This window comes from Staurois parvus, unplaced genomic scaffold (assembly GCF_062004578.1).
Source record: "Staurois parvus isolate SC_StPar_1 unplaced genomic scaffold, SC_StPar_1.0 ptg001490l, whole genome shotgun sequence".
Classification (NCBI taxonomy): Eukaryota; Metazoa; Chordata; class Amphibia; order Anura; family Ranidae; genus Staurois; species Staurois parvus.
Window position 1 is genome coordinate 1,203,860 of NW_028319286.1, and position 26,438 is coordinate 1,230,297.

General features: G+C 44.2%; 1 protein-coding gene across 2 annotated transcripts in view; it reads right to left on the bottom strand.

Moving 5' to 3' along the window:
- Positions 1–433: 433 nt before the first annotated feature.
- GMEB2 (glucocorticoid modulatory element binding protein 2) overlaps positions 434–26,438 on the bottom strand; it is a 42,942-nt gene continuing 16,937 nt past the window's right edge. For both annotated transcript variants that reach the window (XM_089662569.1, XM_089662570.1), the window contains exons 3-10: positions 22,145–22,239; positions 20,983–21,113; positions 19,271–19,374; positions 16,534–16,691; positions 14,041–14,121; positions 13,333–13,470; positions 11,194–11,316; positions 434–8,093 (exon numbers count right to left, since the gene is read on the bottom strand). In XM_089662569.1, coding sequence (XP_089518695.1) covers positions 7,453–8,093; positions 11,194–11,316; positions 13,333–13,470; positions 14,041–14,121; positions 16,534–16,691; positions 19,271–19,374; positions 20,983–21,113; positions 22,145–22,239 — 1,471 coding nt within the window. In that variant the 3' untranslated portion in view covers positions 434–7,452. The remainder of the gene's footprint in view (positions 8,094–11,193; positions 11,317–13,332; positions 13,471–14,040; positions 14,122–16,533; positions 16,692–19,270; positions 19,375–20,982; positions 21,114–22,144; positions 22,240–26,438) is intronic.

Here is a 26,438-nt window from a genome sequence, read left to right on the forward strand (position 1 = left end):
ATTTGCATACATCTTTTTGCAGTAGATCCCGTTTCTGTTTTTATCATTTTTATATTAATTAAAAGCTAACCTACACCATCCATGTCAAGATTCTGTTCATCAAATCATCTCTTTATTATTATTATACAGGATTTATATAGCGCCAACAGTTTGCGCAGCACTTAACCACTTGCCCTCATAGGATTTACCCCCCTTCCTGACCAGGCCATTTTTTGCAATACGGCGCTGCGTTATTTTAACTGACAATTGTAAAATTGAGGGAATTTTGCCTTTTTGATACTTGGTATATATCTTTCAATAAATATATTGTTTTTCAAGCCGCAGAATTGTTCTCGAGGACTTCTTTTCCAGTGGGTCCTTTATTCACAAGGTTGTTTTTTTAGCCATTAGCTTTTAATTAAACAGTGAAAGGAAAGAAAAAAAATCACACAACCAGTGTTTCAGTGTTTTATTCTTCCCGTTACATCATCCATTGACTCCTTCCAGTGAATAGCCAGACAGGGCAGAGTTATTAGCAATACAGGCAGTTCCCCGTGTACATCTAGGCATTATAAACACAGGGAAAATGAGCCAAAAATATCAAAAAACAAAACAAGTAAACAATTTTATACCCTAATAAACCGCTCATTTGGATTGCTATAGAGAACCATTATTAGCCTACAAAGGACTCCTTTGCCAAGACACTTTGGGGTTTATTTACTAAAGCTGGAGAGTCCAAAATCAGACTCCCTTCTGCATAGAAACCAATCAGCTTCTAACCTCAGCTTGTTCAATGAAGCTTTGGCAATGAAACCTGGAAGCTGATTGGTTTCTATGCAGAAGGGAGTCTGATTTTGGACTCTCCAGCTTTAGTAAATAAACCCCTTTGGAGCTATATACTAGAGCATGTTCCTGAAAAAAGGGTCAGAGCAGGACATTGAAGTTCTGAGTGTGTACAGGCGGGCAGAAACCATTCAACAGATCCTAGCGCCACTCACCAACCTGAGCCGCCACAAGCAAGAGTCCCTGCTCTTGATTCATCAAGTCAATATTGTCACCTGTCATCCTAACATGCCTTAGGCACCCTTTAGCAATACCTCATGTTCCATTGCGGCTTGATGAATGAGAGCCGTCGTCACTTTAGATTTAACATTAAGGCAATCCATACGGGGAATTCTACGGCTGGAGTTCTTGTCACATGCAAGAATGCCAGCAGGCCACTCAGTCCAGTAGTGTGCAATCATAACTGAAATACCAATTTAAGGTGTACTGGTCCTTTAACTGCCATCGCTATACAATAAGCCAGATATAACCGGGGTTACCTTGTTTCATTAGTCAGCTCCATCCTTCAGACTGTCAGTTTTCTCTACTACTGAGATTACATGCCATCTGCTACCAGGAATCTCGTTATCAAGAAACTGATAAAAAGTAAAGAAATGAGACGTAAATTGTGGCTTCGTTTATATATAAAAATGAAATTCAAACAAAATCATTATTTCCTGCAAAGCCATTGTGACTAAAAAACACAGTAGTTCTGTTGCTATGGTTATCAAAGGTACTTTGCTTTTCACCGGTTTTGATTATTTGGACTTGATCTCTAAGTTGAAGGAGGCAGGCCAAAAATTCTCCATTTGAATGCTAACTGCAGCTAAACAGATGCAGTCCCTGATCGGGTACTCTGTGGGAGCAGCAGCTGTAAAAATGCAATGGGCTTCAGGGGAGATTCCTCCATCCAAACTGTTCAGCAGGGGAGTCTATTGATTTCTCTTGTTCAGCTCTGCTTTACTGACCTTATAGGACCTTCAGCCAAAACATTATTTTGCAGTTTTGGAGAGAGTGTGGAAGGATGGAGAACCTCCATTTTTGCTTCCCTACGTGGCCCCCTCTTGGGGAAATTTTGTTTCACTTTGTTCTTGCTGGGCCAGGAAGTGGGGAGAAATCTCCCAAGACAAATAAAATCATGCTTTATTTAAAAGAGTAAAAGGAAGACTAGAACCCATATTGCTTTTGTTAATCGCTGTTATTAGCTGTTTTTTTAGAAATCTTACTTCACTTTCTCTCTTTGAGAAAGTGGAAATGAGGGTCTCTCTCCGTTATGAGGGCTAAGATAGCAATGAAACCATGCAAAGGTTCTCCTCTACTCAACCCTAAATAAAAAATGATCTAACTGGATGCATTCTTTAGGGCAACCATGCCACCAGGTTTAATCCTAGGTTCTCATCTGTGCGGGTGGTGCCGCTGCGGATCCGCACGAAAATCCGAGCAGCCGCACCACCTGCACAGAGAAATGCGGACCCGTGGACGGGAAAACGCACTGGAAAATGCAACCGTACTGGGAACCGAGGTCCCGTGCGGGCTGCATTTTCAAAAGAAGTGCCGGGACTTCTTCCCTGCGCGTCATGGGCACGGGAATCCATTCAAATGAACGGGCTCTCGTGCCCGTGCACAACGTGGCCCTCATGGCCGCATATATGTGAACCGGTGGTCAAAAAATATGTCAAAAACCATGCCCTAGGAGAAGTAGTTCTACTCACCTGTCCACCTGTTCCTCTAATCTTCACTCTCTTGCAGAAAAATGGCCTCTTCACGTCTAACACATTTCCGGTGTGAGATGCCTGCCCGCCGCCATGATCTGCCATTTCATCCCCCAGTGCCTCAGTCACTACAAACAACATAGACGAGAGTAGGAACCACAACACAGGACGGGGGAACACAGACATCCGACACGTCTGGAAATGTTGAGGCTGAGATTCTCCAGGAGGCTGTAGCTCTTGAATAAAGTAAAGATCAGAAGAACAGTTGGTAGGATGGGTGGGAATAACTCAACTCTTCTTCTCTTGCAGGTCACGCTTTTTGACTTTTTTTTTTTAACTAGGCAAAAGAGTTACCTTAAAACATCTCAGAGTTTCTTAAATCCTTTTTGCTGGTCCACTGGTGAGATCTCGATTACCCCGGTATGCAATTCCTACAGCAAAGACACAAGATCCCGCTCCCTGTGCAAACATTCAGACTACCCGTTGTAGTAAAAGTAAAACACTAAGGGGAATGGGTTGGATTACCTCACCTTGAGCCCTGGTTCACACTGATGTGGTGCGGAATTCGCAGCGCTTTCAGTACAAACTCTGCACCGCATCAGAATCGCACCCCGTTCATGCGAACCGCTGCGGGTTTGTATGTTAACAACACTCAGAAAGCGGTCCACAAAACGCGGTGCGATGTGCAGAATCGGATCACATAAGGTGTGAAAACCAATGCGATCCGATTCTAGTGCGGACCAAAAAAAGGGTCCTGCGTGTTTTTGGTGCGGTGTGATTAGAGCCATCCAAAATGTACGGCTCCAATCGCACCGCACGCAAATCGCATGTGATTTGCGCAGGAATGCACCGCATGTATGTGAACCCAGGCTGAGAGTCCTCCACACACTGAGGGATTAAATAGGTTGCAAAAGCTATTCTTTTTTTTTTTTTAAATATATACTGGTTGTCAAACCGATCCAATCATTTCAATGCTTTCTAAGTCGCTTACTGGAAGAAGCTTGTGAAGAGTTAACGTCACTCTTTGTTGCATGTTTTCTCCTTGCCAAAAGCTTAGCAAGTATTGAAACTAGCGGTGGCCAGAAAACCAAAAATTTTTCGGCAATGGCAGAACCTCTCAGTAGATTTTTTTTTTAAATCTCATGTTCGAGCAGACACACAGGCAGGGGTGTATTTACCACAAGGCAAACAAGGCGTTTGCCTAGGGCAGCATCTTACAGGGGGGCAGCAGCATCTTTCAGGGGGGCAGCGCCGCTCCCCTAAAGAAGAGATGGAAGAAGAGACGCACATAGAATGGGGACCAGGTGGGATCTGTGAGAGGCTGCTTGGTGTATGTAGAGCCTGACTCTTGTTCCCGGGGATGTCCGGAGTTGTGAAGATGAGTGTCTTATCTCTTGCCAGGGTGGGGTGGGGGGGCTGGGGTGTTGTTGGTCAATCTCAGGCACTCTTCGTGGGTGAGTGGGGTGTTGGCCGGTGTCAGGGCCTCTCTGTGGGGGGGGATTTTTGTGTTGCCTAGGGCAGCACGAAATCTAAATACACCACTGTCACCATGGGGGGGGGGGGGGAGGTAGTAGAAGGCTCTCCCGAGTGGGAGGCAGGGCTGTCATTGGTCAACGCCAGGCTTTCTCCGCGAAAGGGGGAAGGGGGGGTTGTGTTGGTTGGTGTCTGTGGGGGCTGACAATTTTTGTGTTGCCTAGGGGGGCAGTACGAAACCTAAATACACCACTGTGACCATGGGGGGGAGGGTTAGTAAGTAGAAGTCTCTCCCGAGTGGGGGGGCAGGGGTGTCACTGGTCAACGCCAGGCTTTCTCCGCGAAAGGGGGAAGGGGGGTTGTGTTGGTTGTGTCTGTGGGGGCTGCCAATTTTTGTGTTGCCTAGGGCAGCATAAAACCTAAATACACCACTGTCACCATGGGGGGGGGGGTTAGCAGAAGGCTCTCCCGAGTGGGGGGCAGGGGTGTCATTGGTCAACGCCAGGCTTTCTCTGCAAAAGGGGGAAGGGGGGGTTGTGTTGGTCGATGTCTGTGGGGGCTGACAATGTTTGTGTTGCCTAGGGCAGTACGAAACCTAAATACACCACTGTGACCATGGGGGGGGGGGAGGGTTAGTAAGTAGAAGGCTCTCCCGAGTGGGGGGGCAGGGGTGTCATTGGTCAACGCCAGGCTTTCTCTGCGAAAGGGGGAAGGGGGGGTTGTGTTGGTCGATGTCTGTGGGGGCTGACAATTTTTGTGTTGCCTAGGGCAGCATAAAACCTAAATACACCACTGTCACCATGGGGGGGGGGGGGGTTAGTAGAAGGCTCTCCCGAGTGGGGGGGCAGGGGTGTCATTGGTCAACGCCAGGCTTTCTCTGCAAAAGGGGGAAGGGGGGGTTGTGTTGGTCGATGTCTGTGGGGGCTGATAATTTTTGTGTTGCCTAGGGCAGTACGAAACCTAAATACACCACTGTGACCATGGGGGGGGGGAGGGTTAGTAAGTAGAAGGCTCTCCCGAGTGGGGGGGCAGGGGTGTCATTGGTCAACGCCAGGCTTTCTCTGCAAAAGGGGGAAGGGGGGGTTGTGTTGGTCGATGTCTGTGGGGGCTGACAATTTTTGTGTTGCCTAGGGCAGCATAAAACCTAAATACACCACTGTCACCATGGGGGGGGGGTTAGTAGAAGGCTATCCCGAGTGGGGGGGCAGGGGTGTCATTGGTCAACGCCAGGCTTTCTCTGCAAAAGGGGGAAGGGGGGGTTGTGTTGGTCGATGTCTGTGGGGGCTGACAATTTTTGTGTTGCCTAGGGCAGTACGAAACCTAAATACACCACTGTGACCATGGGGGGGGGGGAGGGTTAGTAAGTAGAAGGCTCTCCCGAGTGGGGGGGCAGGGGTGTCATTGGTCAACGCCAGGCTTTCTCTGCAAAAGGGGGAAGGGGGGGTTGTGTTGGTCGATGTCTGTGGGGGCTGACAATTTTTGTGTTGCCTAGGGCAGTACGAAACCTAAATACACCACTGTGACCATGGGGGGGGGGGAGGGTTAGTAAGTAGAAGGCTCTCCCGAGTGGGGGGGCAGGGGTGTCATTGGTCAACGCCAGGCTTTCTCTGCAAAAGGGGGAAGGGGGGGTTGTGTTGGTCGATGTCTGTGGGGGCTGACAATTTTTGTGTTGCCAAGGCGGCATAAAACCTAAATACACCACTGCACACAAGACATTGCTGAAGAACTATTATAATGGCAGAACCTCTCTGTAGAGTTTTTCTTGAAATCTCACGTTCGAGCAGACACACAGGACATTGCTGAAGAACTATAATAATAATAATATAATAAACATCAAGAAACCAAATAATGGAAAGACTATGAATCACCCCGTAATTGTTTTGCTGAACACCTCTGGTACTTGTTATAATGCAAAATGCTGAAAAGTAGTCACATACACAAACAAAATATTAGCTTTTATTAAGATATAAAATTAGACTACACTTTGTCATATTCTATTTCCTATTATTGTGGGCACGTCCGTGAACACATTTAAAGAGAAACTCTATAAAGAGACCAGGATCTCACAGTTGCAATGTGGTGGGAAAGGTCTCAGACAGCAGTAAAGACCCAGTCAGGGATGGAAAGGTGCCGTAGCACACCCAATCATAAGGTGTATGGGATTTTTGGTGTAGGTACAAGGTCTCACATAAAGTTGTTGACTATTCCTTACAATAAAAATGTACTATTGAGTTATGAGTTTTGGACGGAATGACCCAGTGTCTTCTTAAAGCTATTTGGGTACTGCAGCAGCACAAAATAAAAATCCGCTCAACTAATGCAAGTTCTCTGACCTCAACACAAGGCAGATTCTGCAACAGTGTGATCCATTAATTTAAAAAAAAAAAAAATAATAAAAAATCAGTGACATCAATGGGTATTCAGCCTGCGCTTTCACCAAAAACAAAGAACCACGCCGAACCATTATTTGTGTGGTAGTCACACATATAAAGAGGCCAATAGGAATAAAACTATGTAATTGCCAAAAGCTGACAACTTTTTGAATGCTTAAACATAGAATTGCTCTTTTCAACCCTGTCTGCTGCTGCATATATTACTGGGGTAACAGAACTGGTATCCATGTGCATTTATGAAAGTGCCAGGTCTTGTATCATACTAGCAGCTTGGAGATCAAAGCAAATTGTGGAATGCCGATAGGATTTTAGTGCAAGGCTGGACAAATCCAAGTAGGCAAGGTGCATAAAAAGAAATAAAAAAAAAAAACAGCTGGCACATATATTGAGCTTTCCTATTGGTTCATAAAAAGTGCCCATTAGCTTCTGGACTGGACTGACTGGCTCTTGAATTCTAAATAAATCTGTTCACCACTTTTCTTATGAACATTATAAAGGAATAAACCTGCATGATCCCATAAGGGAAGCTTTGGTGAAAGCTGAAAGTCAGTTGTGCTCCAGCTTTCATGGAAGCTTCTCCACGGGTACAGGCAAAGAAGGTTCTCACCTGGTGCAACCTAACGCTATCTACTTTGATAAACTTCTCAGGGCTGTCATATTCCAATACATTCTAATTCCTGGGGTACAAGCTCTTAGAACATTGCTAAACCCACTGCACATCGCAGATATTGGATGATAATAACACTGAAGGCTTGGCGGCTCCATCTTGGCCCATTCCGCTGGAAAACGCCACCCAGGCTCATCCAGAAAAGCGCCATCAGACTTTCCTAGGAGTGACCACAGGAACATCTCACTACTAAGGCGTGAGGCTCTGTCTATTAATATTCAACATCCTGTTTGGTGATAGAACCATCTTCGTCTGTATTCTGTGCAATTTGCTGCAGATCTGTAGAACACAGAACTTCCCTCATCCTTCTTTGGTTCATCAGCTTCCTCCAGCTAAACTCCCCTCATCCATCACTGTCACATGACATGTCCGATCTGTTAAGGTACCAAAATGAGGCTTCCCATCTCTACTTCTGCATCTGGTCCTCAGTCAGAGATGTTACCTCTATGGTGGTATGCTCCTCCTCTCCATCCGCTGAGTCACAGGGCATGGCTACAAGGGTACCCCCGGCTGACGCTAGCTGTGCAAAGTTCTGTATGGTCCCCAGCCCTGGCAAAGTGAGCAGCTGGATGGGGCTCATCACTTTGAGAACAGTGTTGCTATCTTGCATAGCCGCCGTACTTAGAACAGTGAGGTTGGATGAGTCGGGGTGAATTTCCAGAGTGCCTGGGAAGTTGCTTCCTGAAGGGGTAAGGATAGTGTAGCCCCCCAAAACTGGGGAGGAAGGCGAGCTGGCTTGGGAAGTTGAGTTCCTGTTTAGGACTGAAGAGGTGGAGGAGGGGATACTAGCAGAGAGTACTTTACCAAATGGAATGCTGGTCAATTGAGAGATGGACATTCCTTGGGGAAGGGTGATCTGCGTTGGCTGAGAAGACACCTGTGAGCTTATAGCAGCAGGGCCAGAAGTTGCACGGGTTAAACGTGGCCGCTTGGCCGGAGGGGGCATGCTGACAGGGGTCAATGTCATCAGTACGTTGTTCAGATGTTGAGATTTGTGCTTCAGCTCCTTGGCTCGTCTCCTGTGTTCATCACACTGCTGCTCCAGTGCTGTGGAGAAAAGGATTTCAACAAGATTCATTCTCCGACCTTAATTTACAGTAACATTTGGAAGGTTTAAAAAAAAAAATTCACACTTTTAAAAACTTTCATGTCACATTTTAGTAATAATATTTTACATATATAATTAAAGCTACTAGAGTGAGCGACACAATAGGCATCCTCTTTTTTCCAACAAAAACTAAGAGAAGGTGTACAGAAACGTCGCTAAATAATAGTCCTCCTGCCTACTTCATTTTTGAAGGATTACAAAGAACATAGACCTCTACTCCTCATCTCCAATACTGCCCTTGTTTTTTTTTTTTTATAATTTGTTTATTTTTGTCAATTTACAAAATGCAAAGTGAGCAAACAGAATAAAAATCGAAATCAATATTTGGAGTGACTACCCTTTGCCTTCAAACCAGCATCAGTTCTTCTAGGTAGACTCTTTTTTTTCGATTTAAATATTTTACTATATCTTCTCAATTTACCATTTTAAATATACAAAAGCTAATAAAACAGACAAAATTACACAAATTTGTCTGACATTCTCAAAATATAACATTAATCATGGTATCCTTTTACACCTCCCTCCTCCCCCTCCACCCCGCCTTGATTATGCACTTTTCCCTTCATTCTAAAGATCTTATTTCTAGAATAATAATGATATTATATTGTATTTGTCCCCTATGACTTTCCTCTATTTCACATATTCTAGGTATAAATCTGACTTTTTACATTCTACCCACTTTTCCCACCTTGTACGGAAAACCTCCATTTTATCTTCCTCCATATGGTAAAGTTCCTCCGTTCTATGCCAATACTGCCCTTGTGATCAGACAAAGAGCACAGGAACATCTCACCTATCAAGATTTCTGCCAAAATTCAGCAGGTATTTTTTGCCCTTCTCAAACAGATAGCTTTGATTACAGCACAGCCCTGTAAACTGTTCCCTGTCTGCTACAATGCCTGGGACAGGCATGACGAGTGTTTGCAGGGACAGCAGAGGACAAACAGTGAAGATCCATACACCGATTGTCCCTACACTGAAACATGCTAGAAAGGACAAACTTCTTGTCACTTATGGTTTCAGATCTGTCATTCCCTGGCTGCTGTGACCAGCGATGAAGCTCATCAACCACCTTAAACTACAAAATTAAGCAGAGACCTCATATGTCTGTGGCTAAATGATTTTGAAGATTTGGAAACCTTGTGTAATCGCAATCATTCCCACCAAAATAAACCAGGATTCATTATGGGTGTGCCCCCGAGGACGTGTTGGTACACGAAACGCATTGGGTGGAGCCCTATTGCTGACGCCACGCCGCCGCCATTGAGGAGCGGCGGCCATCTTGGTAATCACTTTGCTATTATTTTTATTACTCTACATGAATATTTTAAATTGTTACTCGTGACTATTATAATAAAGTACTACACTATTAAGCACCTTTCTGGCTCCTGTGGCTGAGCTAATTCCTCCCCAGGACCATTTTGGCACCCACCCTGATGGATGGAACTGGATGACTAACCCATAGCTGCCAGCATACCGCTGCACCCCCAGATGTGTGACATTTGTAACCCATGCGCATTAATACTTTTGTTTTTGTGAGTGTACACCCGCCACAAGGATTACCTTTCACAAGTTCATACACTACTGTTCATCACAGAAAAACCACACATGCCATTCATGGGCACTCTCTGAGTTGGTACTCTCACACGAAGGACATTCCATTATTCAAGAATGATTATATGAACTTTTTTTAGCACCATTTACCAGTTTACATCATTATTGCACTTATTTGCACTTTGTTGACTTTACATGCGTTTATGATTAATAACATGCATTTATAGCGCTGCACTATTACTTTAACATATGGTTTCACAATATAGTTACATCCAGGACATGCCTTGAATGATTGCGGTTGTAGTTACTACTGTGAATATGTTAGTTTTCAATTGAACTGTCAAATCCATCAAATGGATAGTGTCTCATAGCTGATCACATGTGCACAACGATGGCTACTGCAGATCAAGATGACAGCTCCCCTGGCTGTAGAGGATATGAGGTTTTAGTTCCACTTTTATCAAACATGTATGCTCAGATGAAATAAGGACATGTTTAGTGAACTTCCAGTCAAAGACATGCTGCCAGTCCATGCCTGCATAACTAACTGCTTCTGTAGGGCCATCGTATGGGCCGGTTCACACTAGGAATGTGCTGCGCATCCCTGTGCAATTTACATGCGGTTCAGTGCGGTGAGATTTGGGCCCATTCATTTTGATTGCATGCATGCACGACTTTTGGAAACTCCAGTAACTGGATCGCATGGTACTATTGTACCATACGATCTGGTGCAGGTAAACCCACTTTGTTTGTGACCTATGTTTGGGGTGTCGGTAACTTCAAGTGGTTTTAAAGCCTTAAGGTTTTTTTTCACCTTAATGCATTCTAGGCATCAAGGTAAAAAAAAAAAAACCTTCTGTGCTGCAGGATCCCCCCCAGCCCTCTGCTTATTTTTACTTGAACCCAATCCAATCCAGCAATGTGCACGAGAGCAGCAGGCTCTCGCCACTGTCTCCCCCTCCTCATTGGGAAGATTGATAGCAGGGGAATCATTGGCTCCCGCTGCTGTCAATCAAATGATGTGGCAGGTAGGGGGCCGAGCCACCCAGTCAGTGTCAATAGTTGCAGACAGGAAGGCTCAGGAGGGAGCCCACACCAGTGCCCCCCATAGAAAGTGGGGTGTCCAAGGGAGCACTTGCTGAAGAGAAGGAGCCTGGAGCACCGGTGATTGAGCCCATAAGAGGAGGATTGGGGCTGCTCTGTGCAAAAACACTGCACAGAGCAGTTAAGTATGACATGTTTGTTACTTTAATTGACAAAAATAAGCTTTGTTACTTTAACATTGACACCCGCTGCACACCCGTTTCGAACAGGGTGCGGAGAAACGCACACGAACGCCGGTTTCTTGCATTGCGTTCTGGTGTGAACAGGGCCTAAGGTAGGAGTTACATCTTTGCATTTTGGTACATATTTCACTGAAATCAAAACACACATCAAGCTTCGCCACAGTCTGGACTGTTTTGAGGGTGCTGAAAGTAACCGTACCTGCTAAATCTCTGGTGTACTGCTCTCTAGAGCGGTCCATCTGGCTTTTGTGACTAGCTAGCACTTTCTTAATCAAATCCAGCAAGCCGAAATTCTGGACAATGTTGTTGAGAAGCACAGCGTCTGAAAAACAGAAGGAGGATACCGGCTGAGAGAAAAGATACAAAAGTGACAGCAGCACAAGAGATAAAACCAAATCCTTAAAAAGGTCCAGTGCTTGTTGCCGAATCACTTATAACCCAACAGTGGCTCCAGATAAAACCTTTAAAGAGAAGTCAACCATATATTATTTGTTTGTTGAATCAAATTTATCCATCTGCTATCTGCAGTTTTGTGAGCTTACAACTAATAAGGAGTTGGACTGGAAGCCACAACACTGAATCACAGAAGAAAAAAAGAGATTCGTGACAGGGCAAGTCAACGCTAGGATAAAGTATTAGTGAGTAATGTGTCCTAGTGAAGATAATTGGTAATGTACCATTATTATCCAAGGGGGCGGAAAGGGGCAATTCCAGGTTCACACATTTAAGCAATACAAAAATATAAAATAAAGCTTTTGAAGTTGCTATGTAATATCTCAGAGATTTTAAAGGATAAGTTTATCTTTTGAAAAAAAAAAGCATTTTTTTGCAGGTAAAAAATGTGCATATTTTTTTCCCCCAGGGGCCTGCAGAGCATTGCACACTTGATCAGCAGATTGTGGGGTGTAACCTCAGGCTCCTGCAGACTTGTATGGTAAGGCAGTTATTTAAGTCCAGGAAGATCAAGAGCACTTACCAGCACCCACATAGTTCATTGAGAACTACAAGCCAACAGTTGCAATGGCTGAAGGTACTTGTAGGCAATCATTCACAGGAAACTGTGTATGAATGACGTGGCCGTGTGGATGGCATATCTGATCCTTTCCCTGCACACTGTCACAATTTAAAAATAGGCGGCAGATGTTGGAATAGGTTACATGTTCCACCCTAAAAATGGGTGGAGCATGTAACATGTTCTAAAAGTGAACTTACTCTTACTAAAAAAAAAAAAGCTCTAATTCCAACTCTCACCCTCTCTTTTATTGACCCCTGCATTAATCTCCACTAGACGTCCTCAATCTGAGGACAAACAGAACAAAGCATCATGGACCCCATCATTAAAGGGATGGTTCACCTTTACCAAAAGAATTGCCTATGCATTGCCCCCCCCATGTAATTTCAATAAAGATATTATTATTATTATACAGGATTTATATGACGCAGACAGTTTGCTCAGCGCTTTACAATAAAAAGGGAGACAATACAGCAACAATACAGTTCAATACAAGAGGGATAGGAGGGCCCTGATCCTTGAAGCTTACAATCTAGGATGCAAACATGTTTGTAGTCCATATCAGGAGAGCAGCCTAGGGCAACCACATCACCCTCCATAGACAGAGTGGAGGAGTGATGTAGCCAACCCATGGACAGAAAATGTGGCATTTTCAGGATCACCAAGTGAAAATAGCTTGGAAATAAAATGCATCTACCACACCAAGAACCAGCAGTCTGCAATCTATTACATTTTTGCACAAAGATACATAGCTCCGCTCAAGACTGGCCTCTCCTGCTCACGGACAACCTGGGTACCGGCCAACACAGTCCATCAGTCCGTCTCCACTCTTCATTGAAAATAGGAAAAAATATCCGTCACACTGCAATTAGCTCTTCTTTCAGTATTTTTAATAATCAGTGAATTAACTGCCTACAGTGATGTCTCCAAATCAAAACCAACCTTTGTTGATGCTTTTAGCTACTCCTGGCTTGCTCACAAGGATAGGGGAACTTCCCCAGGAGTGGTGCAGGAGCATGCCAGGAGTGGTGAAACGTGTCAAGGAAATTTGGTTTTGAGCTGGAGACATCACTGTAGGAAGTCAATCCACTGATTATTAAAAATACCGCAGGAGGAGCTAATTGGAGTGCAGCGGATATTTCTCATATTACGTTTTTGGTATGGGTTTAGTTACACTAAGGATTTCCCACTGCGGTGTCACATGACTGACCTAAATACTTTTAGAAAAAGTATTAAAAACATACAGTGGGAGGGAGATCAGTTTTGGGGCGCTGATCCCAGAGTTGGGTTTTACGCATAGATCAATCTAATTGACAGCTGAATTACCCTCTAGCTGGATGGGGGGAATCTGCAACCGCTGTCTCAGGCCTTTCATCGTTTCAAGCAGCTCCCGATGAAACTCTTGAATAACATCACCCAGCAGCCCAGCATCACGCAGCCCCTGCCAAAAGATCAGGGTGTCATCTGCATGGGAAACAAAACCGGGGTCAAGCATAAAAGACAGAATTACAATTTATTATGGTTCAGATGTTTCAAATCACAAGCCCATCCTATAATCCTTTCAGAGTGCATTTCCAAAAGGGTTAGACACATTGTTCAAAAATTTTCCCACATGCTGGAAAATGTTGACGATGGATAACAAGCACTTCTTATGGCAGACGTAGTCCTTGCCGCCTCCTAAGTTCACCCTTAAATGGCCCATGCGATCAATGAGCTAACAGACAGAGCTCTTTGTGTCCAGTTTTAAAAAAACTAAAGTTGCTCACTTCATGTATAAAAACTAAGGAGACATTTTTAACATGTTTACAATCTGATTGCACAAACTGTAAATAAATCTACATTGATGTGTGTTCACAGAGATCGAACATATTCACAAAATTTGTAAGACCTTATATGAAACAGTGGTTTGCTAAGCTGGCAAAACTATCACCAGGCCTGAGCCGATTGTGAAGTTGGAAACACACCTTACAAACTCTGTCAACTTTTCTTTTTTCTGTGAAATAAAAAATCCCTTATGCCATTTTCAGTACTCACCTCCAACCAGATTGCTCCAGTCTCCGGATCCTTCACACGTCTCTATAGTAATAGTTGCTGGACTCCCATTAACAGTAAAATCTGTGCGGGAGAAGACACGGTTAAAAGTAGATAAACTAATATGTATGGCAGTAATGAAAAGCTTTACCTGTCATGAAACTTCTGAAAATGTTAAGATACCTGGTCATGTTGATCCCTTGTAAATTCTACATACCATTTTTAGGTACCTCTATGCCCTGTTCCTATACATTACACAGAATACTGTACAGCAGGGAGGAGGTTAAAAGCCTGAGTTTTGTCATAATATAATAAAAAAAAAAAAAGGGACAAGGGACAAAACTTGCTATTACTCTGATGTGTCCCTTGTGCTGCTGTCTCCTGCATTCATTTAAATCTTCCTCCATTGATCCCCCAATCTATGAATGGAGATTGCGGATCTTTCATTCACCCGTCCTCCATTCATAGATTATTTTTCATTCATAGAAGATGTATATGAATGGAAAAGCTGGACAGAAATGGCTGGCATTGCCGAGCACTATTGATAAGTGCCTGTCACAAGCCTGTTGGCTCTATTAACCCCTGCCGCACCAGGAGATTACAATGGCAGGGGTAAGGAGGGGAGTCGGAGGAGGAAGATTTCAATGAATGCCAGCAGCATGGTAAACACATTAGATTACTAGTAAGTAATGTTCCTTGTGCCAATTTGTTTGTGACTAAACTAAGGTTTTAAAGTGATCCACAGCATTCCTCTTGCTATTCCAACAGTACCTTGCATAGAGGCTGTTGTAATGTCTTTATTGCTGGCTCTCTGATGTCACTAGCAATCCCCAAAAATCAATTTTACCAATTAAAAAAAAAAAAATGTATTTTACTTTTGCTGTCGCTTCCATTATTCTTCCTTTCCCCAATGGCTGGAATTTACTTTTCTTTTGGTTGAAATAGAGCTCAGGAAATGAGGAATAATGTCTCAGTATTCAGACAAATCTATAGGGACTGACTTCACCTTCAAAAGAATGATTTCCAATCACTTTGTACCACTGTTATGAAGGGATTGCTAGAGTAGTGTTTCTCAACCTTTTTTCAGTCAAGGCACACTTTAAAATTATGGACAGTACCGAGGCACCCTTTAAAATGATGGACAGTCCCGAGGTACCCTTTAAAATGATGGACAGTCCCGAGGCACCCTTTAAAATGATGGACAGTCCCGAGGCAGCCTTTAAAATGATGGACAGTCCCGAGGCACCCTTTAAAATGATGGGCAGTCCCGAGGCACCCTTTAAAATTATAGACAGTCCTGAGGCACCCTTTAAAATTATAGACAGTCCTGAGGCACCCTTTAAAATTATGGAACAGTTCCGAGGCACCCTATAAAATTATAGACAGTCCCGAGGCACCCTTTAAAATTATGGAGAGTCTTGAGGCACCCCATTTTAAAATGTGAAAAACTATTCTAATAGTTTTATATAACGCAGCAACATCCACACATGTAGGACACCCAACAATAGAGGTGATTTATTCTTCCAATGCAAATACACTTTTGCAAACCGGTACTGACTAGTATTCCAATGTTTCTCTTTTCCTTCAGTTTTTCTCCATCACTGAGCTAATGTGACCCCAGCACTGATGGAGAGGGAGAGGGGAGGGTGAAACTAGGATGCTGTGTAGGCAGCTGACATCCTCCTTATCAGCTGATGATGTCATTGGGAGTCAGGACGCTGGCGGCTAGAAGGTCGTAATGGTGCACAATGAAAACCTATGGCTTTGTGTAACTAAAAGGCAGACGTGTCCCACCCGCTGGCTTGTATATAAGTTTTGGGCAATTTTTTTATATTTTGCCAATGCACCCCTGAAGAAACCTTAAGGCACCCTGGTTGAGAAAGGCATAGATTGCCCAATTGGCAGTTACCACTTTTAAAGGCCCAATTCCACAGTGGGTTGATATGTAAGCATTTTCCTGCTCAGTGGGTTCTATAGCAGCCCTGATGTGGGATTTTACTAGGTTGCATCTCCCAATAATATTTCCCGCGTTGTCATATGCCTTGGCTATATGGGCTAGACATAAGGTGAAGAAAAATCTCCACTCATACCACACGCCCTTGTGTCCTATATTTTGTAACCCAGAATTTATCCCTGGACTATACTGACAACTCTTCCACTGGTGGGTTAATAAAGGCTTGTTAAGAATAGGATATTTCTGAACAGGAGATAGCTTACAGTCTCTGGAATATTATAAAAACAAATGGCACAAGTAAAAAAAAGCAAAAAAGAAAAGCAAGAAACTCATTACATTTTTCTAATAGAAAAGATGGAAGAATGCAATTGGATAAGTTATGGGATAAGTCTGTTTTAGTCACTAACAAATGTTGGCTACCGCTAACATGGCACCGTGCATTAAACATTGACGTCCTGCAGATGGATAAGTGAGGTTACAGTATTGGAAATACATTTGCCGATAGTGGATGAAAGAAGAGTTAGTCCAGAGTCTTCACTCACTGTCACTGGCTGTAGTGGTGAGGGGAATATACTCCGTGGACACCTGGCTGCAGAGAGACACGCGGCTCCCTGTCACGTCGATCTTGGTGCTCCGGCAGGTATTGGAACAGACCTTGGAGTGTTGGTAGAAATCCAGCTCCCCCGAATCCATTATTTTCCTGATAGAAAAAAAGAAAAAAAAAAAAAAAGGGAATAGGACTTTACAGATGCAGTCGAAACAATAAATGATTGCATTAAACAGGGTACACAACCTTCCTGGTAGCTTACTCCGCTGTATACATCCCAATGGTTGCCAGTATGATGATATGATTACACCTAAGATGTAGCCAGCGTGTTCCCTGGTTCCGGCACACTCTAAACCTCACTGCACTTCAACACATTCTACAGCAGAAGAGGGGGTATAGGTAGGACAAGCAAACAGGCGGTACTGCAACTTCCTTTCCACCCGCTATTCTAATGCGATGTTTATTCAAAACACCTGGCCCTATTCCTGCAGACTCCACAGTACAACAGGGCCATGTTGGCCATTCAGGCACTGTCCTCGGGCTTGGGGTCAGTAGGAGACCCCTTGTGAGTGTCTACACGTGTCATACAGGGGCAGTATATTTAGGTCTGTCTGAATAATGCGTCCGCCTGAAACCCGGATACATTATTCAGGCAGGTATGTGGCTCGGAGCGGGGTCCTGGTGAAATGGTGAGGGGAGCCTGGGATGGGAGCGGATGAGGAGACAGGACGAGCAGTTGACTGCTGGTGACTGTGAGGGGAGTGGGGGAGATGGCGGTGGCCTCCTCCATCCTGATCCCGGAGGTAGCTCACATGTGATGTAGTGGCGGAACGGGTTGGGGTCCCAGGCTGTGATATTCCCTACATGCAGCTGGTGATGGATGAAGGCGTGAGGAGTCCATGAGGTTAGGTGACATGACTGGACACTGACTCCCTTCACCACAGCTGTTGTAGTGGTCAGGGAACCCTGCTGATAGAATCCGGGCAGGGGTGTCCCTAGGGTTGGTGTCACCCGGTACGATAACACTTGGTGACAGCACCTCCAACGATCCCCGCAGGATGGATCGGATCTGTGGATTGAGCATAATGGATTGGAGTCTGATCCATTATGCTCCCCAATCCGCAGATCCGATCCATCCTGCGGGGATCATTGGCATGCAACCTATATGGGGTGACACTGGACCGGCTCCACGAAAAGGTAAGTTGTAAAGCAAGCCGACGATCCCCGCAGGATGGATCGGATCTGCGGATTGGGGAGCATAATGGATCGGACTCTCCTACTTCCCATCTCCCGCATCTCTCTCTCTGCCTCCTATTCCGCTCTTTCCTCCCCCTCCTCTCTCACCCCACTCCTGTTTATATCCCTCTACCCTCTCTTCTTCTCTTAGTTTCTAATAGGAATTTGCAATATTTCAGGATCTCAGTAAAAAATGTATTCTGTCAGTAGATTTTCCATGTTTTGTCAGGAAAAAAAAAAAATGTTTTGGGGGTTGGCAAACCTGTGAGGAAAGAGCTGAGTGGTAGCTGAACGGCCGCACAGGGCAATTAACCTCTCAATCATCGAACATCTTTATTGTACTTTATAACCAGCAGCAGGGGCGGACTGACCATTTGAGCACTCGGGCACTGCCCAAGGGCGCAGGGTCAGTAGGGGACCCCATGAGATGCCCCTAGTACCTTTCATAGGCATTTTTGGGTGTGGTGTGGGTGAGGACACAGGGGCCCCCAATGACCCCCTATTGCCTGGGGGCCCCATGAGATGCCCCTGGTACCTTTCATAGGCTTTTTTGGGTGTGGTTTAAGTGTGGGTGAGGACACAGGGGCCCCATGATCCCCTATTGCCTGGGGGCCCCTTGAGTTGTCAGTCCGCCCCTGCCAGCAGCCTAAATTATGATATTGCACACAGGCCCACTGCTTTCATAAGAAACATCCCTTGGTCGCGTGGCAGCCATCTTTAAACCTGAAAGTGCCTAGCAGGTTCTACAGAAAGGATCCAGGAACTTCAAAGCAGGCTATGCTGCAGTAGATATTAAAATGCACAATGGGGTGCCTCAAGACTGTCCATAATTTTAAAGGGTACCTTGACTGAAAGGAGGTTGAGAAACACTGGTCTAGAGAAACCGTTACCTCCTGATGGCTAGGCTCCACCTGCCAGACATTGCACAGGAGGCCCTTGGGACAAAGACTTCTGGCAACTGAAGTGAGGGATTCCATATCGCTGTAGGTACGGTGTGTAGCCCTATTTTACCATTTCATATGGAGGCCGCATATGTTTATTTTTTTCTATTTTTAAACTTCTCCTTTAAAGCCAAACTCTTGGCACAAGAATTTTCATTTCAGTATAATCTTCTAGTGCCACAAAGAATGTAAAACCTGTGCATCAAATGCATTTACAATCCCAAGTACAGGTATTCCCTCTTAGCAGTGACATCATCATGCTGTATATAGAGCAGAGCTATGGGAGGGACCCAGCAGGTCATCGATTTAAAAATATTAAACCAAAATTATTATTTAAATTAATAAATATAAATTGTATAAATTAATAAATGTTAAAAATAAATACAAATATTAAACCAACTGGGGGCCGCATGTAGCCCCAAAGAAAAAGAATCTGCATTGCCTGCTTGAAACGTAACCTAAAATAGCACAATAAACCAAAGATAACACGCACGCAATTTTAGCAACTGCAGAATCAACGATATGTACACATTATTTATCCAATTATGTGCTGACCTGAGCATGACTCCATTCATCCTGATGGCTCTCTTCCAGTCCTTTAAGGTAGATTTTCCAGCCAAATGCACAAATTCTTTTGGACTGATCAGATGGTCGTTATACTGAACGTTGAAGAAAAAAAAGGGATATATTAAGATAATGGACTTTGTGTGGAAAAAGGCATTTATACTCAGAAAGACTCACTGACGGCTCCTATGCATCCCTCTCAGTTCTCAGCTTGCCTTCATAGTTTCATTATATTTTTTCATCTTGCCAAAAAGTTACTAGTATTAGCAGACTAACCACCCTCCCCATCAGTAGTAGTTCCCACAATAATTTCTGCATTCCGTTTGTTTCTGTATGCATGTTAACATGCATTTTGTAATGCGTTCTGATGAAGTTTTGATGCATTCCGGTGCATTTTGTATTTATCTTCTTTTTTTTTTTTTTTTAACATCAACGGAGTGCTTTATTGACCAAACAGACAATACAACATTGATACAAAAACAACATGATGCAATACAAAACACAATCCACAGCAGAATTAAATAGATTTATCTTTATCTTAATTCAGGACATGCGCATTCCGATGTGTTTTCCATGCATTTTGCCAGATGTGTACCATACAGCTCTACTTTTGTTGATTGCACTGCACTGATGTGAACTAGGGCCACTGGAATATAAAAAAAGAACTCTGCATGGCTTTTTGATGCAGATTAAAAAGACAATGGACTGCTGTGATGGGAGTCACTTTGGGTGGGGGGCCCATGGAACACAGCTCACTTTGGAGAGGTAGGGAGACCCCTGTCTCAGCTCCCCATATCCCTCTTATGTGTAAGTCACCCTGTGCCTGTTAGGGGTGCAGGGTGAGCTGTCCTAATATTGTGTGGACATGTCTGGGAGATAGGTGGGGTGGGGGTTGTGGATTGTTTGGTGTTATGTGGTTGCATCCCATTGTTCTATTGTTTGTCTTGCTTGGGAGCAAACTATTATGGGATGTATGTGTTTATGTGTATTAGCTTAGTGGGGGGGGGGGGGGGGGAGGTGTCTCCAGCAGCCCTCGCTCCTGATGAGACTGTCTGCTGGAGTGAAGTTTGAACACCTGTGTGTCTCTTGTTACTAAATGTAGATTTCCCCGCCCTGTGTCATTATGCAGGGAGGGGGGATTGCCCCCTGAGTGTATATATCTTGTATCTGTGTTCAAATAAACTAGTCTACTTTCTGGATTACTTCAAGATTGGTGTCGACTAGTCTTGCTTGGTCGGCTGTGGTGTCTGTGGTCGGTGTTCGGACGGGGAAGCGGTATTCTAACGGAAATACCCAAGCGCAGTCTGGGGTCTGTTCCGTTACAACTGCATCTGGTGTGAACCAGCCCTTCGTGTTCATAAAGCAGCATCAAATCTCACCGCAACTTACCACAGTTAAAGTAAGTGCAGCAACCCACATTCATTTTGCTATACTTCATTGGTACACATGTATTTGATGGCCCCAGAAAATATAATTATGTTTTCTGCCAGTTATAACATACAATTTTCTGTACCACTTTCCTCCCCTCTTATGTGTAACTATCAACCAATATCATTTATGCACATTAAACTCGATGTAAAAAAAAAAAACCAAAAAAAAAATGCATACATCATGATTGGCATTGTGGAATAATCCGGTGATTTGGGTGACAATAATGCTTGGTAAATGAATTCCAGCTGCATTACAAGTGGACTAGTGCTCACCTGCACACACTTGACATTGATCCCCGGGCACACAAACTTCCTCCAGATCAGGTTTGCCTTGCTCTCTCCGCAGGTGATGGGGTACGCAATCTCTGCTTCGAGAGTTTCCTCTTCCTCGTCACCCATCTTCACTTCTCAGCCGATGTCAAAGTTAAAAGAAAAAGAAGATTTCTGTGAATCTCTCATTTACGAGGCACAGATAAAGAAAGCTCCAGCATTGTCAGCGGTGTGTTACGTGACTGGCCGAGTGGACAGGGAAGGGGCAGAGACGTGACACTACAGGAAGGACCTGCAGTGCCCATGTCTGCAGCTATGGTATGTAGGATAACTAAAAGATCTTTTTTTTTTTTACCAGTTTAACCCCTTGGCGCCGGCGCTTCCCGGCCCTTTAAGAGTTTCACTGTTTGGCATTTATACAGCAAAAAAATAAAAACCCCAGTGGTGAATAAATACCACCAAAATAAAGTTTTATCGGTCTCAAAAAATGCTAAAAAATTCACATGGGTACAGTGTTGCATGACCGTGCAATTGTCATTCAAAGTGTGACAGCAACGCTGAAAGCTGAAAACTGGCCTAGGCAGGAAGGGGGTGAAAGTGTCCGGACTTGAAGTGGTTAAAGTTTTCTATGCATAAACCGATCCAAATGTCCTCATCTAGTGCATTTCATTTCATCTGGAGCATATTTGTAGATTTCACAAACTATGAATAAGCTCCAAAGTGACAATTATTAGAGGTTGTGGGACAGGTAGAATGGCTTCTGCATGGAAAACTTTAATAAACAAACACAACGTTTTAAAAGGAGAGCAGCTTCCTTTCTTTTGTGCTTGGAAATCGTGTACAACAGTCCCGTGTTTCCTTCCCCTCTAGTCTGAGACACAACACCAGCACTTGCATCTATGATACAGGAGGAGGCGAAATGGACAGGGAAGCCACCCTGTGTAAATTCCCATTCTCCCCATTGGCAGGGGGAAATGGAGCAATGGAAGAGTGAAAAGGAAGTTAATAATTTATAGTGGTGTGGTCACCATTAATGAGAACCTGTTTTTTTGCATGCATAAGGCACAGGTTGACTTTCAGTCTAGTAGAGGTTACAGTATCTCTGAATGAAACCAGCAAAGCCATTGTCCCTGGGCAGCAGATATAATGAGAAGACTCTAAATACCTAAAACGGCTTCTTTCAGTTCTGTTGAGGCACTAAAGGCGGCTGCAGCTGCTGCTGCCATGTTTTCTGACTCCAAGGCTTCTTCAGCTAGGCTCCTGCATCCAAAAAGGAGAACAGAGGGTTAGGACAACTGGCAACTTTATTTTTTTTTTTTTAGCTTTGTGAACATAAATCATAACAGGCACACTGCAGTTTAATCCTGCTGTACCCTAAGGCACGGGTGTCAAACTGGCGGCCCTCCAGCTGTTGCCGAACTACAAGTCCCACAAAGCATTGCAAGATTGACAGTTACAAGCATGGCTCCCAAAGGCAGAGGCATGATGGGACTTGTAGTTCGGCAACAGCTGGAGGTCCACCAGTTTGACACCCGTGCCTTAAGGTTTTAGTCTCACAGCTGTTATTAAAGCTGAACTTTAACAAAACCAATAACATTAAGAAAAAAAAAAAACAGGTCTGAAATAAAATAAAAAAAAAAAAAAACAACAAAAAACAAAAACAGACAAACAAAAAAAAAAAATAGAAAACCACACAACACATATTCCCGCAATAACAATCAAAGGCCTGCACTACACTATTTTTCTCCGAAAACTAAAGCCAAAACTTGTTTTGGATAGAATTCTAAATTTCACTTTTAAACTGATCGCCGGGACAAACAGAAAGGGTGAATCTCTCTAATGGGGACACAACAATACCTGACAAGTGTTCTAATCCCTCTCCACTCAATCAATTCTCCATTTAAAAAAAGTAAAAATTGGCCGCAGCCTGAGGACTGTAATCCTTATCCCAGATTTACTAACTTGTTCTCTGGAACATGCAGGATGCTAGTCCAGCCTTGTTTCTATTTAGTGAAGCATTAAAGCGGAGCTCCACCCAAAAGGGGAAGTTCCGCTTTAAGGACTGCTCCCTATTAAGGATTGAAACCTTTGGAGGGCGGGTACCTGAACTTGACAGGTACCCGCTCCCATTTCCGGGCGATCGGAAACGGAAGGTGTCCTCTCTCCCTCCCTGTAGTCTTTTGGGACACGTGACAGGTCCAAGAAGACTACAGGACCATTCAGGAAGCGCAGCACTACTCATGCATGCGCAGTGGGTACCCGGCTGTGAATCCAAAGAACAAAAGGTATACCGCTCAGGCAAACAATCCAGATCAATCCACGAGAGGTGCAGGCTCTGGCTTGCCTTTGTTATGATTAACCACGAGATCGTGTGAAACGCGTTAACTAGTCCTGTATTCATGTCCTGGTGTTTGGTGTGTCCTATGGATCAATAAATACACACTATATTCATCTATCCTCCGGTGTGCGGCTGACCCTTCTTCCTGTTACCCGGCTGTGAAGCCGCAAGCTATCACAGCTGGGTGTCCACACTGAAGATGCCGGCCTCCTGGAATACAGGACGGCCGGTGAAACGGGCTGCGGGGGACACACCACGGGACCGAGGGACAGGTAAGTGGCTGTTTTTTAAAAATTAGCAGCTACAGTTTTTGTAGCTGCTGACTTATTTGTTGAGGGTGAGTGGAACTCCGCTTTAAGTTGTACAGCCAGGATTACCTACAACTTTAGGCTAGGTTCCAGGGGCGGACTGACAACTCATGGGGCCCCTGGGCAATAGGGGATCATGGGGCCCCTGTGTCCTTGCCCAAACTCAAAAAAGCCTATGAAAAAGGTACCAGTGGCATCTCATGGGGCCCCCTACTGACCCCGGGCCCTCGGGCACTGCCCGAGTTTCCAAATGGTCAGTCCGCCCCTGCTAGGTTCACATCTATGCAGGTTTGCGGTTGATGCATTTTACCAGTGTGTTTTGCATTTTGGAACAAGCGTTTTTGATGCATTTTTTTTTTTTTGCTAATAGGAAAGTATAATAATTCTGTTCCTGTAGTGTGACTTTGATGTGACTTTACGCTCTCTGGGACTCAAGTAGCATCAAAGTTGCATTAAAGTAGTGCAGGGACCTTCATGTGTCCAAAGTCGCATGTTATGGTTTGGGTTAGCAGTTATTGTTGGGATTAGAGTTTTAACCCTAACAATTACCACTAACCCAAACCATAACATGCGACTTTGGACACATAAAAGGTTCCTGCACTTCTCTGATGCTACTTGAGTGCCAGAGAATGTAAAGTCGTACCAAAATGCATCAAAAATACAATACTTTTGGTGCAGGTCCACTGAAGTCTATAACAGGCAAAACGCAATCTGCCGCGGAAAAAAAAAAAGTCCCTAACCCCTTCCAAAAACCGCACCGAAGTGAACTAGATCCATAGGAAATCATGTTAAATGGACTGTAGGGTGTTTCTCCAAAACGCACTAAAAAAAATGCATAGGTGTGAACCAGATCTTAATAAAATACACCGTTTGTTACCACCGTGCATGCCTTTAAAAAAATGTATTTTTACATAAAACTATAGTAATTAGCCTCTACTCCGCAGGACTACGCTGGAGAAAGGCAGAGGCTGCACTAGGAACCAATCGGGCCCTGTTGCAGTGAACATGTGCTGACAACAGGAGAAAGCAGAATTAATGGTGATTTGCTGCTCTCTTTCACTGTCCAATCAGGCAGATGCAGGTGTTTCGGTGACACCACTGTATTCCTTTAAGTGTCACTAAAGACAAACTGCCTTCCCCATCATTTTGGATAGAATTAGAGAGGGTTTATAACTAACTTTTTTTGCCATCTGTGTCCCATTGGGGAGACTTCCCTTCACTTCCTGTTCCATAGCCAAAACAGGAAGTGAGATGAAATCCCTGCAAAGCGAGGGAATCCCGGCTGTGTCACCAGATTTAATGTCCCCATCAAAAGATTTGTTTTTTTATTCCTGTTCTCATGTCAAATCAAAATTTGGGATCTTCTCTTACTTTCAGCCCGGGTTCACACTGATGCGGTGTGGAATTTGCAGCGTTTTCAGGGCGAATTCTCCACCGCATCACAATCGCACCCCGTTCATGCGGGTGTGTATGTTAACAACACCCCGAAAGTGGTTCACAAAACGTGGACGCTGACAGATCAGCCTCGTCTCAGAAGGGGCCTGAGCTGTGGTTCACACTGATGCGGAATTCACAGCATTTTCAGTGCAAATTCTGCATCGCAACACAATCGCACGTCGTTCATGCGAACTGCTACGGGTAAGTATGTTAAGTTAACAACACCCCGAAAGCGGTCCGCAAAACGCGGTGCGATGTGCAGAATCGGATTGCATAGGTGTGATCCAGTTCTAGTGCGCACCCAAAAAGGGGTCCTGCGCGTTTATGGTGTGGTGCGAATAGAGCTATACAGAACGTATAGCTCCAATCGCATGTGATTTGCACAGGAATGCGATGCGGTTCCCGTGTGCATCACATGCGATATACCGCGCCGCACAGATGTGAACCCGGGCTCAGTGATAATGGCAAACAGGACAAATAGAGAGGGTGATGCTCCCAAACGGGGGCACAGACAGCAATAAAAATCTGACAATGTTTATTATTCTTCTCCAGTCTATCCAAAACAAAAACAAACAACAAAAAAAAAAACAAAAAACAAAACAACAAAAAAAAGCAAAACAGAAAAAAAAAAAAGTTTTGCCTTTAGTGACACCAACTCGAGCAGAGAAAATGGTGTCACTAAAGGCCAAACTAGTTTTTTTTGTTTGTTTTTGTTTTGGCTGTGCAGCAAAAGTGTATTAAACACACAAACGTGCCAGACCGCATGAAAGCGATCTTTTTGGCAGATTACAAATAAATATTTAAACATACAGAATGAAAAATCTTTTGGCAGACAAGACAATTCACAAATAAATATTTCTACTGTTTTATTGGAACTTTTATGGGGAGTAAAGTCAAGGTCATGTTAAGGCAGATATAGATTGAATTCAGAACAGATGCAGCCGGGGCTCCTTAATGTACCATGCGGTCAGGCGTGGCGCAGGATCCTGCCGGTTTAAAGTCTCAATTGCCGTTTAAAAAAAAAAAAAAAAAACTGGCAAAATAAGGAACGCTTCCCTTCTTCCGCAAGTTTAACATTTTGCCTGGCCAATCAGGTGTTAACATCCAGGAATACCTGGTATTTTTAGTGTCGCTTTAAATCCCTAACTTGCTCTACATTCCTTATAATGTGATTGGTCCGGAGAGAAAGGAATATGTCAGCAGCCCCCGGCTGGAGGTGTTTGATGTCGGCCCCAAGTGTACATGTCGGAAGCAGGCCCTTGCTTGTTGCCATGGCAAAACTGTAGGAGGCAGATGGGTGCAGCCTGTTAAAGCCTTGTATCTAGTGTCTGGACTGAAGATGGCATTTCAGGACAGCGGTGAGCCCAAAACTCGCA